Here is a 17,440-nt window from a genome sequence, read left to right on the forward strand (position 1 = left end):
TCACCCCCATAGGTAGGGACAATAAAAAAATTAAGAATTTTTTTTTTTTTCCACTAAGGTTAGAATAGGGTTAGGGTTAGGGGTAGGGGTAGGGTTAGGGGTAGGGTTAGGGGTAGGGTTAGGGGTAGGGTTAGGGTATTTTCAGCCATTTTAACCCTAAAAAACTCCCTAGAAAACACACAGACTCTGCATAGAAAACTGCATAAAAAAACGCATAAAAAAACGCACCAAAAAAAGCACCAAAAAAAGGACCTGCGTTTACTGCAAAGAGCTGCGGTTTTTAGTCCTGAAAAAAAGGATGGAAATCAGGAACGTGTGAACATACCCTTAATGGCTCCAGTGTCACCCGCACACACAGGTGAATGGCGGTCCTGGTTTTTGCACTTCTCCAGTCCCAAAGCACCGCTGTGCCCGTATCTCCATGCCAACGTGAGCTCCACTCAGTCAGCACCCGGGTGCGATGACGTAAGCCGGAGCACTGCGTGACGTCACTAGCGCGGCTCCCCATCACACTAGCTTTGTACAATTGTACTACCGGCCAACTACAAATTCTACCTGGCAACAGCAGATCATAGCGCTCATCCTATTGGCCAACAGGCTTGATTTTTTTCATTGGTCCTGGCTTTGTAATTTCTCCCATTTTGCGTGCAGCAATTGGTTCCCAGCAGTTTCGCTGACAGCTGTGCTAGCCAATCCGCGCTGAGAGCGAGGAGGGCGCTCTTGTTTGCCACCCGTGCTCCGGAGCGAGGCTTCTGCCTGTGTTGTCGGAGCGCAGCCCCTGTCTTCATGGCGGTCACCAAGCAGCTCTGGATCCGGATCATTTACGCCACGATGGGCACCCTCATTGGTGTGTCGGCTTTCCTGGCTTGGAATGTGGCCTTTGGGCAACCCTGGACTGCGGCCATGGGGGGCCTGTCAGGTAGGGGCAGTCCTGTGCTGAGCCGCAGGTGGTGATGTCATCTGGTGCTTTCCTAGTTTGGAGGAAGAGTCTAATGTGAAGAATGTTATGTCATCTGTTGTGTGCAGAAATGGTGGGATTGTAGGGCGCTGTGCGTGTGCGGAAGGGCTGTGCAGAGGGGGGCGCTGTGCGTGTGCAGAAGGGGCGCTGTGCGTGTGCAGAGGGGGCGCTGTGCGTGTGCGGAAGGGCTGTGCAGAGGGGGGCGCTGTGCGTGTGCGGAGAGGGCGCTGTGCGTGTGTGTAAGGGCGCAGTGTGATGGGGCGCTGTGCGTTAGGGCGCAGTGTGGAGGGGGGGCTGTGCGCGTGTGGAGGGGGCGCTGTGTGCGTGTGGAAGGGCGCAGTGTGGAGAAGCTCTGTCCTTACATGGAGGAGTTCTGTGCATTAGAGCGCTGTGCATAGGAGCTCTGCGTGTGTGCTCATAGGAGCACTGTGCGGCTGTGGCGGAGTCGTGTGAGCGGATGATGGCAGCCCTACCTAGTCTGAGCAGTAGAGGTTGTGCCGCTGATCACTGATGGATGAACAGTTGTTGCTGCGATAGTTTTATTACAATACACCAAGTGACGACGTTACTTACATAACTGAACTTGAGTAAGAATTTATCGTCATGATGTCACTGATCGGCCCCTGATCAGGTGACCACAGTGCGGAGTGCAGGAGATCTGACACTTGGCTGTCCGCACAGATCTGCCCCGGACAAGACCAGTATCAGTGACCACAGCTTCGTTGGACTCTGATCGGGGGGATTTTTCCCTCTGTACAAAGCTGATACTACGTAGACCAGGAAGAACTGACCTCACTTGTATTTCAAGAGTAGAGTCAATTTGGGGTAGGACTTGTGTGAAGGATGTGCGATGTGTTGGAGAGACCCCACTATATCAGCACCCCCATCATGGAGGACTCATGCCAGCAACCCCATCATGGAGGACTCATGCCAGCCTGGTATTACAAAGTAGGCCAATAACCAGGATAATTGCCAGGAGTGGGACCTTGAGAAACCCACCTAAGGGTATGTGCACACATATAGAACTCCTCTGCGGATTTTTCCGCAGCAGATTTGATAAATCCGCAGGGCAAAACCGCTGCGGTTTTTCCTGCGGATTTATCGCGTTTTCTATTGCGGATTTACATCTGCAGTTTTCTATTGGAGCAGATGTAAAAACGCTGCGGATTCCGCACAAAGAATTGACATGCTGCGGAAAATAAAACGCTGTGTTTCCGCGTGTTTTTTTTCCGCAGCATGGGCACTGCGTTTTTGGTTTCCCATAGGTTTACATTGTACTGTAAACTCATGGGAAACGCTGTGGATCCGCAGCAAAATTCGCAACGTGTGCACATACCCTTATGAGACACATGCTTATCTGGCCAGATAAAAAGTGGTTTAAAGGGTTATTATCAAAACTTAAATTGTTCTCTATCCATAACATGGGGGATTAGTTACTGAGGGTTGAGGAGTCCTACTGCAATGATCCCAGGAACCCACACTTTGCAGAGCAGCTTATTGAATAGTGCTGTGGTGTGTGCGCTCAACCGCTGCTCCACTCATTCTCTATGGAATGGTCAGAAATGGTCAAATACAGCCCATTGAGAATGAATAGAGTTCAGGTCAAACAGGGGCCCCTTCTCTCTGTTCCAAAATGTGGCCCTTAGTAGCCCAGCTCTTGTTATCCAGAGCCACATTCTGATGATTCCTCAGATCCCCAGCAGTCAGACATCAAGTGATTGGGAAGTTACATTATTATGGCTAAGGGAGAACTTATGATTTTGGGATTAACCCTTTAAATCTGATTGAAATGAAGATTCGATAATCTTTCAACTATTGGCTGACCACCCTCTCTCTCTCTGCGCGCCGGCCTCCCTCTCTCTCTCTGCGCGCCGGCCTCCCTCTCTCTCTCTGCGCGCCGGCCTCCCTCTCTCTCTGCGCGCCGGCCTCCCTCTCTCTCTCTGCGCGCCGGCCTCCCTCTCTCTCTCTCTGCGCGCGGGCCTCCCTCTCTCTCTCTCTGCGCGCGGGCCTCCCTCTCTCTCTGCGCGCGGGCCTCCCTCTCTCTCTGCGCGCGGGCCTCCCTCTCTCTCTGCGCGCGGGCCTCCCTCTCTCTCTGCGCGCGGGCCTCCCTCTCTCTCTGCGCGCGGGCCTCCCTCTCTCTCTGCGCGCGGGCCTCCCTCTCTCTCTGCGCGCGGGCCTCCCTCTCTCTCTGCGCGCGGGCCTCCCTCTCTCTCTGCGCGCGGGCCTCCCTCTCTCTCTGCGCGCGGGCCTCCCTCTCTCTCTGCGCGCGGGCCTCCCTCTCTCTCTGCGCGCGGGCCTCCCTCTCTCTCTGCGCGCAGGCCTCCCTCTCTCTCTCTGCGCGCCGGCCTCCCTCTCTCTCTCTGCGCGCCGGCCTCCCTCTCTCTCTCTCTGCGCGCCGGCCTCCCTCTCTCTCTCTCTGAGCGCCGGCCTCCCTCTCTCTCTCTCTGCGCACGGGCCTCTCTCTCTCTCTGCGCGCCGGCCGCCCTCTCTCTCTCTGCGCGCCGGCCGCCCTCTCTCTCTCTGAGCGCCGGCCTCCCTCTCTCTCTCTCTGCGCACGGGCCTCTCTCTCTCTCTGCGCGCCGGCCGCCCTCTCTCTCTCTGCGCGCCGGCCGCCCTCTCTCTCTCTGCGCGCCGGCCGCCCTCTCTCTCTCTGCGCGCCGGCCGCCCTCTCTCTCTCTGCGCGCCGGCCGCCCTCTCTCTCTCTGCGCGCCGGCCGCCCTCTCTCTCTCTGCGCGCCGGCCGCCCTCTCTCTCTCTGCGCGCCGGCCGCCCTCTCTCTCTCTGCGCGCCGGCCGCCCTCTCTCTCTCTGCGCGCCGGCCGCCCTCTCTCTCTCTGCGCGCCGGCCGCCCTCTCTCTCTCTGCGCGCCGGCCGCCCTCTCTCTCTCTCTGCGCGCCGGCCTCCCTCTCTCTCTCTCTGCGCGCCGGCCTCCCTCTCTCTCTCTCTGCGCGCCGGCCTCCCTCTCTCTCTCTCTGCGCACGGGCCTCTCTCTCTCTCTGCGCGCCGGCCGCCCTCTCTCTCTCTCTGCGCGCCGGCCTCCCTCTCTCTCTCTCTGCGCACGGGCCTCTCTCTCTCTCTGCGCGCCGGCCGCCCTCTCTCTCTCTGCGCGCCGGCCGCCCTCTCTCTCTCTGCGCGCCGGCCGCCCTCTCTCTCTCTGCGCGCCGGCCGCCCTCTCTCTCTCTGCGCGCCGGCCGCCCTCTCTCTCTCTGCGCGCCGGCCGCCCTCTCTCTCTCCGCGCGCCGGCCGCCCTCTCTCTCTCCGCGCGCCGGCCGCCCTCTCTCTCTCCGCGCGCCGGCCGCCCTCTCATACTCCTACTTTCTCTATGACAGCTGTCCTGATTTCAGTGGTGGTCAGTTCTAACAGAAGGCTCGCTCCCCGTCTCTGATGGCACATGACTGAGACTGACACAGCGGACTAGTGATTAAATGGTGGCATTGGAGCAGCTGTCACAGTGAAAAGTATAAAGTCCTAAGATTTAATGTTACATATGCAAGTTGATGAAGTTTTTATCTTCCTTTTATCTTACTGGGTGCCCCTCTGATGACACTGGTGCGTATAGTATTTCCAGTGCTATCAACATCCTGAGCTCCCGCTCTGCAGCCCCTGGATCCAGTGCTTCGGGCCACATAGGGCTTTCAGCTGTAAGAAGGGGCCTCCTATGGAGAACCATGCCAGTCAGTGACCCCCACACATGCTGAGAGGGGCATACAATAGTCCCCCCCCCCCCCCCCCATATGTCTCCATGTGACTGCCTCCCCGTTGGTAGACCTGACCTTAGGAGAGGAGAAGAGAGGGGCAGCTGATGAGCAGGTTTCTCCCTCTCCTCTAAGGCACAGGACCCCCATTGTTGTGAGTGGTAGGTTGCAATTATAGGACAACCCCGTGTAAACCTCTCCAGGTACACACACCTTTAAAAACAATTCTGTATGAAGAATGTGAAGTTTTCACTAGTGATCATTATCATTTTTTATGGCCATTTTTGATGATAGGTAATGCCCTGGTATTGCGTGAAAATGAGTCTTCTGTGCATAAACCATACGTTGTGTTGTGGCTCTGATCGGACGTTCATTTTCACATACGCGTTCTGTCAATGTTTTTCATGGCTATAACAGAAACCTCTAGAATCTGCAGAGCTGTTCACGTGTTCGTGGTTTTTTGTGCATTGAGTGGTCAACAAGAAACAAATGTCCATTTTTGATCCGATTTTCAGAATGAACTCTTCGTTCATGAAACACTTGGAGAGGGCCCTGATGGCGTCCCAGAGCCTCCCAGTGCTGTCCGTCTGTCACTTATTGCCAGGACTAGGAGAAGCTTGTGAAACCTTCATCAGGGTTTTTTTTTATTTTGCATGTGAGAAAAACTGATGAAACATTGGTGGCATCAACTGATACATTGATGAAATTGCTCCATTTTTTTGCATATGAGAATAATAACCAGTGTCTTACTTGAGCCCGCCATACATATGGTGCCAAGAGCCAACTAAGACCCCATTACTGGAGACCGGGGATTAATTTCCCAAAGTCTGCTGTGGAACACGTGATAAGGGAATGTTCAGAAAACTTATTGCTGCCGTTTTCTCTTCTCTACTATGGTCACTTGGATGTCTTGACCCAAACTAACAGCCGGTCATGAGACTTATGGATAAGTCAGGGATTATCAGCCACGTTGCGCTGATGTGTACTGTCCATTGCCCTGTGTTGGGGATCTAAGGGAACCCGAACTTCTATACCATGCCCCGTTGAGGACATCATTTGGAAGAAATGCTTTGTGCATAGATGTTAGACTGTAGCATAGAAGCGGAATGCAACAGTAAGAAAACCTCCACCTGAAATTGGGGATATATGGACGTACAATAAAAACCAAAATGGTCTTCTATAGGTGCCCTGTTAAAGCCGTGTCTTCCCAGTGAACCATGTAATGGCCTTGTCATCAAGCTTCATGTAGGAGATCAAGAACAATTATGTATTAACAATAATTGCTTAACTCTGGGACTATTCATGTGTCCGTTTTTATTGTGGTGGAGGGGGTATTGGTGTGACTGATTTAACCTGTACATCATTGTGAACTTGTCTTGAAGTGCTACTGTCTTGTGACAGGGGAACCAAAGGGAATCTGCAGCAGGATTTGACCCCTCAAACTCTCTCTCTATCTATCTATCTATCTATCTATCTATCTATATATATATATATATATATACACATATATATACACATATATACAGCCAGTGGACTAAGAACACCTAGTGTTCGAAACGCGTTCAGCTGTATCATGGTCGTCCTTCCGTTCATTGGATATTGCTGATTTTTGACATGCAGTGTTTCCTCTTTTTTAAAATATTTTGGAATAAAAACTTTTGATTTTATATACTTTCCTGAGCTGGATTCCTCTTTCATTCTCATCGTTTCCAGAGAGCCTTGGCAGAAGCTCTTTCCGTGCTCGGACTGAATAAATCCCATGGAGATTACTCAAAAAGGGTGAGCTGAAATTTTGTGTGTGTTTTTCCAGCAATATCTTTACATGGCCAGTCCATTCCTCCTTTACGGAGAAATCAACATTTTAATTGATATGCAAATGAGGCTGAAGAGCTATTGTAAATATGAATCCCCAGTCACTCCAGCTCTATTCCCTCTCTCAGTGCCACCGCCGCCTCCTCCTGCTTGACTGATAGCCTCTGTGCTGTGTGACGCCAGGAAAATGAGCTGTTAATCAAGCAAGAGGAAGCTGCACTGGGCGAGAAATAGATCTGGAGTGACAGAGGCTTCAGATCTACAAAAGATCTTCAGCACACTCGCTCATCACTACTACTGATGCCAGCAAAACTGTCAGCAGACCTCACAGTGGTTGAACTTCCTTAGCTCTCAAGTGCTAACGCTTAGGCTATGTGCACACGTTGCGGATTAGCCTTAGGAATTTCTGGTGCGGATTCTGCCTTTCCTGGCAAAAAACGCACCTGCGGATTTGTCGCATTTTTTGTGCGGTTCCGCAACTTTTTTTGTGCGTTTTTTCTGCGTTTTTTTGCGGATTTGCTGCGTTTTTTTACCCCTGCGGTTTTCTATAATGGAATATACAAAAACGGATTAGCAAAAAAGAAGTGACATGCTACTTCTTTTAAACCGCAGCGTTTCTGCAGCGGATTTTCCGCAAAGTGTGCACAGCATTTTTTTTTTCTCTTTCATTTACATTGTACTGTAAATCAATTGCAGATCTGCAGCGTTTCTGCACCGCAAAAAACGCTGCGGATCCGCAGAGAATCCGCAACGTGTGCACATAGCCTAACAATTGTAAGTTCACATTTCTTTTTTTGTTAATGTGGATTTTGAAGCCGATTCTGTTACAAGATCCACGTCAAAATCTGCTCCCAATATTGTTCACTTCCGATCGATTTCATTGTAAAAGTTATTGAATGTTTGTCACCCCTTTTCCTAATTCTAGAATAAAGACATGGTGAAAAAAAATAAAACTACCGTAATTCAAACAGTAATCCGCATAGAGAAAAGGTAAACATGGAAATGCCAAAATTGACTTTAAAAAATGCCCCTCCCTCAAAAATGTAATAAAAAGTGCTCAAAATGACATACGTAAACCAAAATGATATCAATAGAAACTGCAGCTTGCAGAAAATGAGTTCTCACACAGCTCCATTAAAGGAAAAAGTTATGGGTCAAAGAGAATGGCGACATGAGCCAAGATATGTTTTTACAAATCTCTGAATTTTTTGGGGGCTATGTGCACACGTCAGGATTTCTGCAAGAAATCCGCATGCGTTTTTCTTGCGTTTTTTTGCATGTGTTTTTTTTGCGGATTTTTGGCGTTTTTATCTGGAGGTTCCCAAAGCAATAATATAGTGGGAAATCCGCAAAATTAATGAACATGCTGCGTTTATTACCGCGGAAAAAAACGCAACATATGCACAAGAATTGTGGAATGCATTATAAATGATGGAATGCATATGTATGCGTTTAAGCGTTTTTATAGCGAAAAAACGTGAAAAAATGCAAAAAATCCTGAACCTGTACACATCTTAAACTGCTAAAATAATAAAAAGAGAATAAATTTGGTAATCGCATTAACCTAAAGAAATAATTTAGTCAGGTCATTTTTACCATAAAATAAATGCTGTAAAAAATGACACAATGTAGCAGAACTGCATTATTTTCTGTCTTAATTTTTTTCAGATTTTTCTGTATATTATACAGTGTGGAAAATAAGTATATGATACACTGCTGATTTACAAGTTTTCCCACCTACAAAGAATGGAGAGGTCTGTAATTTTTATCGTAGGTATACTTCAACTGTGAGAGACAGAATTTAAAAAAAAAAACAGAAAATCACATTTGTATGAATTTTAAATACCATATATACTCGAGTATAAGCCGACCCCCCCTAATTTTGCCACCAAAAACTGGGAAAACTTAATGACTCGAGTATAAGCCTAGGGTGGAAAATGCAGCAGCTACCGGTAAATGTCAAAAGCAAAAATAGATACCAATAAAAGTAAAATTAATTGAGACATCAGTAGGTTAAGTGTTTTTGAATATCCATATTGAATCAGGAGCCCCATATAATGCTCCATACAGTTTGATGGGTCCTATTAAATGCTCCATATTAAAATATGCCCCATATAATCCTGCATAAAGGGTAATTATGGCCCCATAGGATGCTCCATACAGTCACTGCCCCATTTGCTTCGCTAAAAAAAAAAAAAAATCACATGCTCACCTCTCCGTCGCTCAGGACCCTGGCACTTTTACCTGCTCCTCGTGCGGCTCCGTCCTCAGCAATGACGTTCAGCAGAGGGTGCGCACTGACAACGTCATCGCGCCCTCTGACCTGAGCATCACAGCCAGAGGACGCTGATGACGGAGCCGCACCGCAATAAGGATCGGTAAATATCGCGCAGCGCTGCGCTCCCCTCCCCATATACTTACCTACTGCTGGCGTGGTGCAGTCCCTGCTTCTCCCGGCGCTGCATATTCTTCCTGTACTGATCGGTCACCGTTACCGCTCATTACAGTAATGAATATGCGGCTCCACCCCTATGGGAGGTGGAGCCGCATATTCATTACTGTAATGAGCGGTACCATGTGACCACTTAGTACAGGAAGAGTATGCAGCGCTGGAAGAAGCAGGGACCGCACCAGGAGTAGGTAAGTATAATTAGACAGCCCCCACTCCCCGTCACCTGCCGACACCCGGGTATGAGTCGAGTATAAGCCGAGAGGGGGACTTTCAGCCTCAAAAAATGGGCTGAAAATCTCGGCTTATACTCGAGGTATATACGGTAGTTTTCATTTTATTGCATGAAATTAGTATTTGATCACCTACCAACCAGCAAGAATTCCGGCTCTCACAGACCTTTTAGTTTTCCTTTAAGAAGTCCTCCAACTCTGTACTCATTACCTGCATTAAATGCACCTGTTTAAACGTGTTACCTTTATAAAAAAACAAAAATAGAGATATCACCGCAGTGTTGCAATGTAACGTTTCTACCCTCTGGGTCTTTCTCAAACCTTACTTCTAACAGTAGAAACGGAGAGGAGGGCACAAATCCCTGGAGAGGTGCAGGAGTCCCGTTAGGGGCTATAAGTTGGCAGCTTCAGGTGTCCGTTTCTACTGTTAGAAGTAAGGTTTGAGAAAGACCCAGAGGGTCGAAACGTTACCTTGCAACACTGCGGTGATATCTCTATTTTTGGTGTTTTTTCTAAATTAAAAAACCACGTATTTGGCTAAACAATATCTTGAAGACATCTTTCTTGAGTGCGACTGTTGATGTTTATGACTACATTTTGGAGAATCACTCCATGTTCAGTCTGCACCAGCATTAGCGAGAGTGCACGTCTTGTTCTTCATTACCTTTGTAAAAGACACCTGTCCACACAATCACAATCCAACGTCTCCATCATGGCCAAGACCAAAGAGCTGTCTAAGGACACCAGGGACAGAATTGTAGACCTGACCAAAGCTGGGATGGGCTACAGGACAATAGGCAAGCAGCTTGGTGAGAAGGCAGCAACCTTTGGCACAATTATTAGAAAACGGAAGAAACTCAAGATGACGGTCAATGTTCCTCGGTCTGGGGCTCCATGCTAGATCTCGCCTCATTGGGTAAGGATGATTCTGAGAAGGGTCAGGAATCGGCCCACAACTACACGGGAGGACCTAGTCAATGACCTGAAGAGAGCTGGGACCACGGTGTCAAACATTATCATTAGTAACGCACTACGCTGTCAGGATTAAAATCCTGCAGGGCACGCAAGGTCCCCCTGCTCATGCCAGCACATGTCCAGGCCCGTTTGAAGTTCACCAGTGACCGTCTGGATGATCCAGAGGAGGCATGGGAGAAGGTCATGTGGTCAGATGAGACCAAAATAGAACTTTTTAGTATCAAATCCACTCACTGTTTTGAAGGAAGAAGGATGAGTACAACCCCAAGAACACATCCAAACCGTCAAGCATGGTGTTGGAAACATCATACTTTGGGGGTACTTTTCTGCAAAGGGGACACCATATTGAAGTGAGGATGGATGGGGTCTTGTATCGTGACATTTTGGCCAACAACCTCCTTCCCTCAGTAACAGCATTGAAGGTGGGTCATGGCTGGATCTTCCAGCATGGCAATTATTTAATAACAACTTGTTAAAGAAGTCGCAAATGAAGCATTCATATGGCTCTGTCACTGGGAAATATTTCAAAGGAAACAAAAGTGCAAAAATAAAAATGGCTCTGACCTAAACTGTTTAGAACTTCAATACTACAGCTCTGGCAAAAATTAAGAGACCACTGCAAAATGTTCAGTTTGTCTGATTTTTCTCTTTATAGGTTTATTTTTGAGTAAAACGTAAATTGTTCATTTATTCTATAAACTTCTGACAACATGTCTCCGAATTTCCAAGCAATAAATTTTGTATTTTTTTTAACAAAGAAAAATGGTCAAAATAAAAAACAAACAAACAAAAAAAAAACCAGTGCTGTCAGACCTCAAATAAATGCAAAGAAAACAAGTTAATAATCATTTAGAAACAACAATACTAATGTTATAACTCAGGAAGAGTTCAGAAATCAATCTTTTGTGGAATAACCATGATTTTTAATCAAATCTTTCATGCGTCTTGGCATGCTTTCCACCAGTCTTTCACACTGCTTCTGGCGCATAATTGTAAGCAGTTCTTTGTTTGATGGCTGGAGATTGGGCTGCCCATGACAGGGTTTTGATGTGGTGGTCTCTTAATTTTTACCAGAGCTGTAGATCTAGTACATCTGTGGGCACTATTAGTAACACTGCCGTGTTTCCAGCAGTAGTTCTTAGTCATGGCTGCCATATCTAAGAGCCTTGCTGTATAGTTACTCCGCATATAATAAGCTTTTGAGCCCACATCTGCTAGAACCACATGGGTACATAAAGAGCTAGACATCCAGGACATCTTCTTGGGCTAATGTACATTTTGTTTTACAACCTCAATTCCCCCCCCCCCCCCCCCCCCAAAAAAAAAAAAAAAAGTTGAAACACTGTAAAATGTAGAGAAAACAAGAATGCAATGATTTGGAAATCTCGTACAGCCATATTTTATTCCCAGCAGAACATAGAACACAGATCAGAAGGTGAAGCTTAGACATTTTTCCGTTTCCATTGAAAAAATGAATTCTAGAAATTGATGGCAGCAACACATCTCAGAAAAGTTTGTACAGGGTTAAAGGGAATCTGTCACCTACTTTTTCGTCTAAAGGTACCTTCACACTAAACGACGCTGCAGCGATCCAGATAACGATCCGGATCGCTGCAGCGTCGCTCTTTGGTCGCTGGAGAGCTGTCACACAGACCGCTCTCCAGCGACCAACGATGCCGGTAACCAGGGTAAACATCGGGTTACTAAGCGCAGGGGCGCGCTTAGTAACCCTATGTTTACCCTGGTTACCATCCTAAAAGTAAAAAGAACAAACGTTTCATACTTACCTTCCGCTGTCTGTCCCCGGTGCTCTGCTTCTCTGTACTGGCTGTGAGCACAGCGGCCGGAAAGCAGAGCGGTGACGTCACCACTGTGCTTTCCGGCCGATGTGCTCACAGTCAGTGCAGGAAAGCACAGCGCCGGAGGACAGACAGCGGAAGGCAAGTATGAAGCGTTTGTTCTTTTTACTTTTAGGATGGTAACCAGGGTAAACATAGGGTTACTAAGCGCGCCCCTGCGCTTAGTAACCCGATGTTTACCCTGGTTACCAGCGAAGACATCGCTGAATCGGCGTCACACACGCCGATTCAGTGATGTCAGCGGGAGAGCCAGCGACCAAATAAAGTTCTGGCCTTCTAGCCCCGACCAACGATATCACAGCAGGATTCTGATCGCTGCTGCGTGTCAAACTGAACGATATCGCTAGCCAGGACGCTGCAACGTCACGGATCACTAGCGATATCGTTTAGTGTGAAGGTACCTTAAAAGCTGTGGCCACCTGCATCAGGGGCTTATCTACAGCATACTGTAATGCATTCTGTAATGCTGTAGATAAGCCCCGATGTAATCTGAAACATAAGAAAAACAAATTAGATTATACTCACCCAGGGGCAGTCCCGCTGCGATCCGGGTCCGATGGGCATCGCGGTCCGGGTCCGGCGCCTCCCATCTTCATAGGATGACGTCCTCTTCTTTTCTTCCTGAGCAGGCGTACTTTCTGTCCTTTTGAGGGCAGAACAAAGTACTGCAGTGCGCAGGCGCTGGGAAAGGTCCGAGAGGCCCAGCGCCTGTGCACTGCAGTACTGGGTGAGTATAATATAACTTGTTTTTCTTCTCTTTCAGGTTACAGCGGGGGCTTATTTACAGAATGCTGTAGATAAGCCCGTGATGGCGGTAGCCGAAGCTTATATATGAAAAAGTAGGTGACAGATTCCCTTTAACAAATGACAGCTGAAGAGTTAATATACAAATCACATGACTGTATTATAAGAGCATGTTAGAGAGGCAGAGTCTCTGGAGCAAAGATGGTCAGAGATTCACCGTTTTATTGTGGCAATGCAGCTGTGCGACTTCTTTCCCTTTAGCCGATCCGTCCCAGCGTTGTTGGAAGGTGCGGTGCTCTGTCTGGATAGAATATTTTCTGCTTGGCTTCGCTAAAAACATCTGCTTTTTGCTAGATAAAAACAAATCTGCTGCCAATTACCCCTTCAGGACTGAATATATTCATGCCTTCATTAAAATCATATGTAATATACCTGGCAGGCTAGAACTCGGTGAAGTCTGGTGCCAGTAGTTAATATTTTCAGTTAATTTAGTGTTTTGGTGGTCCCAGAGTATCTCAGCTATGTACTAGTAGCAATACATGATCATTGCAAACGTATGCAACCTGGAACTCAAAGTGGGAGCTATTACATCTAGGAAATGATCAATCTGAGAACTTTATTTTCTTTGACCAAACTAATGGACAAGTTGGAATGACCACTGCGGTCAGAAATGAATTGGCCACAGCCGTTCTCCAATAAACGAGGTTCAGTTTGAGGTTTCTTGGGATTGGTGGAAATAGAAAGCCCTATACTTCCCTGGTGGGCTGCAGTTCTGAAAAGTGAGCCACGATGTTATTTTAGCCTTGCTACCCGCCACTAGCTGAAGCCACAGTTTAATTCAGTGCAATGGTTACCAGCACCCGGGAAACAGTAGTGGATTAGTAGTAGAAGTAGATTGCTCCCCCACTTTTCTTTTTTTTTTTATGTGATGTGTTGTACTGGAAAGCAAGAAAAAACATTCCAAGTGTGTTGAAATTGCAAAAAAAGTTAATTCCTACAATTGTTTTATTTGCCAGATTAATTTATTTTTCTGGTCATATAAACGTGAGTGCTTGTTTTTTGCCGGACGAGTTGTATTTTTGAGTGACACCATTCTTTTTACCATATACTGTACTGAAAAAGGGGGGAAAAAATCCAAGTGCGTTGAAATTGCAATTCCACAATTGTTTTTAGGGTTTCTTATTTACTATGCCACTATATGGTAATACTGAACTGGCAATATGATTCCCAGGGTCCATACGAGTACACAGATACCAGCCATGTATACTATAGTTTTTTTTTTTAATTTTATTTAGGTAGTGTTTTTAAATTGTCACCATTTTTCGACACCACTAAAGTAACATGTTCGTGTTTAATTATTTGGGATATGGGGCTGTGTGAGGGTTTACTTTTTGTGCCCGGAGCTCATGTTTTTTTATACCATTTATGATTCCCTTTTTATTATATTGCAATGTTGCGGCAGCCAAAAAAAACCCAAACGTAATTCTGGCGTTTTGATTTTTCTTACTCATTATGTCGTTGGATTCATTTTATTTTTTTGGATCAGACTTTTAAGAAGGCAGTGATACTAAATGTGTGTTGATTTCATGGTTTTATTTTTAATGGGGCAAAAGTGGGGTGATTTGAACTTGTTTTTTTTTTCCCACATGTTTAACTTTTTTTTCTTTTTAATTTTTTTACTGAATTTAATAGTCCCCTTGAAGCTATGATCGTCCGATCGCGTGTCCTGTACATAGCAGTGCTTGAGCCCTGCTATGTATAGCAGAAATCATAGGTCGGTGTTCACAGGAGGCTCATTATCACAAGCACGGTGGTCATCAGAAGACCCCCGTCTGTTATGACAACCCATTGGCGCCCTGCGATCACATGACAGCGGCGCCGATGAGCGGGATGTATGACGCGCTTCCGGTCGGCGCTTGTTAAATCCCACTGTCAGTGATTGACAACGGCATTTTACTGGATATGGGGTGATGATCATTAAGGGGTTAATGTACAAATTGGATCTGAACAGTAGATCAGTTTAACCATACACTTCCTTTTAAAATGCTGCATGTGAAGATCTTATTGCATAATATTTTTTTGCCTCCCTCTTGTAATGCTTTCCAAATGGCGACATTCCTGAACTAAGAAGGAAGAGCGTAAACCTAAACAGTGAGGGTCCATATTACCCATTTGTGAAGAACTTCATGAAGCTTTTATGCAGATTGGTTCCCCCTATTTGTTTATACATGTATATATTTTATCCAGTCAGAAATGCATACTCCCTAAACCGTATAGTTGTGTAGGACTTCAAACAATAAGCCAGTCGATCCTTCATGATCCCAAGCGCTGCCTCAGCAGCGAGAAATTGCATTTAGAAATGGCGTCTGTAAATCCATTGGTGTGTGACGACGCACTTACAGCTTCTCAGCCTAGCGCTGTAATTCTTCCCTATCAGCACCCTCACCTGGCTTACTGACAGGTTATTGCACCATGTACCAGAGCAAAGGATCTGTCAGTTGGCCAGGTAAGGAAAATGCTGGGGAGAAAATACAGCGTGAGGCTGAGAAGCTGTAAGGCTGGTTTCACATTTGCGTTTTTTGCCGCTGCGTTTCTAACGCATATAAACGCATTCGTCTTGTTTTCCTATATTTAACATTAAAAACGTTTCGATGCTTGCGTCTTGGCGCGGAAATGCAACATGTAGTAATTTCTAGAGGCGTTTTTTTGCCGCAAAAAACGCATACGTTCGGTTGCATAAAAAAAATGTATTGCTGTCTATGTAAACGCATGCGTTTTTTAGCACATGCGTTTGGTTGCGTTTTCTCTTACCCCATGATGGCACTAACGAGAGAGAGGGATCCGCCCTCAGGGACAGGAAACCCACAGGTTAAAAAGGCAGGACCTCTCCTCCACCTCAGTTCGGTTTCCTGTCCCCGACGGGGATCCCACAGCTCACCATCCAGGAGTCCAGGGACCATCGGGCCGAGTTCAGGCAGTGGGGGACCCTGCCACGGTCTCAGGTGGATTCCTCCCTGAGGGCGCGATCCGGGGTCGGCGGGCCTCGTAGATGTGCGCAGAGGGGAGGCAGTGAAGAGGCCAAGAAGAGAGACTGCCTCTTCCCTTTCAAAGGAGGACGATCGGTAATAGGTAGCGGCGGCTACCTGGAGTTTTCTCCGCCGGTCCATGAGGCGCACAGGGGGTGGTGACGCCGGTCACCGACAAGCGGCAGAACGCTGGGAGCAGCGGCGGCTGCGGAAGCTCCGTCCCTCCTGTGAGCCGGTAACCAGTGAGCGCGCACGCGAGGTTCGGCGACTCTGGGTAAACCGGAAGTTGCCTGGCGCCGCTCTGTCGGTATATATCCGGAAGGAAAGGGGCATACCGCTGCTCAGAGATTACCACCATGAGTGGAATTGAGCAGTCGGTGGAAGAAATTTCACAGGCCCCTGTGACAAAGAACCCGAAGGAGCGCCATTCTTCAAGAAAACCCACGCAGCGCAGCAGCTCAGGATCCCAGCGCAGCAGAGGCTCTGGTGGATCCAGGAGGGAGACGGTGGTTCAAGTGGAGGAAGCATCCTCAAGGCCACAACCGGTATCTTCCTCACATTAGGAGGGTAAGTGACCTCCGTGAAAGTGTAAATTCTAATAGGGGTTTATTGTTTCCTAGGGAAAGAAATGCCAAGGGAAAAGTAAACATAGAGAGTTCCCGCTTTGTTCAGCAGATTTGCCGGATTCATGGGTTAAAAATCTCTGTGCGCCATGTATTAAGAACACCATTGATGAGGAGACGCCAAGTTTCACATCTGAATTAAAAGATTTAATTAAAACCCAAGTAGCAGACGCATTAAAAAGCGTAAAAAACTGTAAAAGAAAACATAAAGAAAAATCTCCAGATTATAGCTCCAGCGAGGGAGATGGCACGAGTGAGGATTCAGATAGCTCTACAGCTTCAGCATCCTCCTCCGCATCTTCAGAAAGCGGTCGCAACTGTTTCCCAATAGATGAAACGGATGCGCTGGTAAAAATGGTTAGGGCGACAATGGGTCTGGCGGACACTCGTTCCAAAAAATCCGTACAAGATCTAATGTTTAGTGGCCTGGAACAAAAGAAGTACAGAGTATTCCCATTAAACGAAAAAATACAAGCCCTAATAAAAAAGGAGTGGAAAAGACCAGACAAAAAAGTACTGTTAACACCCAAAAGGAAATATCCATTTGATGACCCAGCCTGCGCCTCATGGGGAAAGGCGCCAAAATTAGACGTCGCCATCGCGAAAGCCTCTAAAAAGTTCGCCCTGCCTTTTGAGGATATGGGGACCTTCAAGGATCCTATGGATAAAAAGGCCGATGTCTTCCTAAAGGGGTCCTGGGAGGCCGCCAGCGGGGGGCTAAAACCCGGTATAGCTGCTACGTGTACAGATAGAGAGCTAATGGTCTGGCTGGATCATTTAGAGACTCAATTAAAAAAATAAAACCCCGAGAGAGTCTATACTGGACTCCGTGTCAGCGATGAGAGGTGCCGCTCCATATTTAGCAGATGCCTCAATAGACTCAGTTAGGCTGACGGCAAGATCAGCTTCTTCCTCAAATGCGGCTAGGAGAGCACTATGGCTGAAGTGCTGGCCGGGGGACCTGCAAACTAAAGCCAAGTTGTGTTCCATACCGTGTGAAGGTGAATATTTGTTCGGTCCCACCCTAGACGATGTCCTCGAAAAAGCGGTGGATAAAAAGAAAGCCTT

The 17,440-nt window shown here is 47.3% G+C and overlaps 1 protein-coding gene across 1 annotated transcript in view; it reads left to right on the top strand.

Annotated features, from left to right (window-relative positions):
* The first annotated feature begins 707 nt into the window (after nucleotides 1-707).
* Nucleotides 708-17,440, top strand: part of SLC48A1 (solute carrier family 48 member 1) — a 41,113-nt gene continuing 24,380 nt past the window's right edge. The window contains exon 1 of the mRNA XM_069758689.1: nucleotides 708-919. Coding sequence (XP_069614790.1) covers nucleotides 787-919 — 133 coding nt within the window. The 5' untranslated portion in view covers nucleotides 708-786. The remainder of the gene's footprint in view (nucleotides 920-17,440) is intronic.

This window comes from Ranitomeya imitator, chromosome 3, assembly GCF_032444005.1.
Source record: "Ranitomeya imitator isolate aRanImi1 chromosome 3, aRanImi1.pri, whole genome shotgun sequence".
Taxonomy (NCBI): Eukaryota; Metazoa; Chordata; class Amphibia; order Anura; family Dendrobatidae; genus Ranitomeya; species Ranitomeya imitator.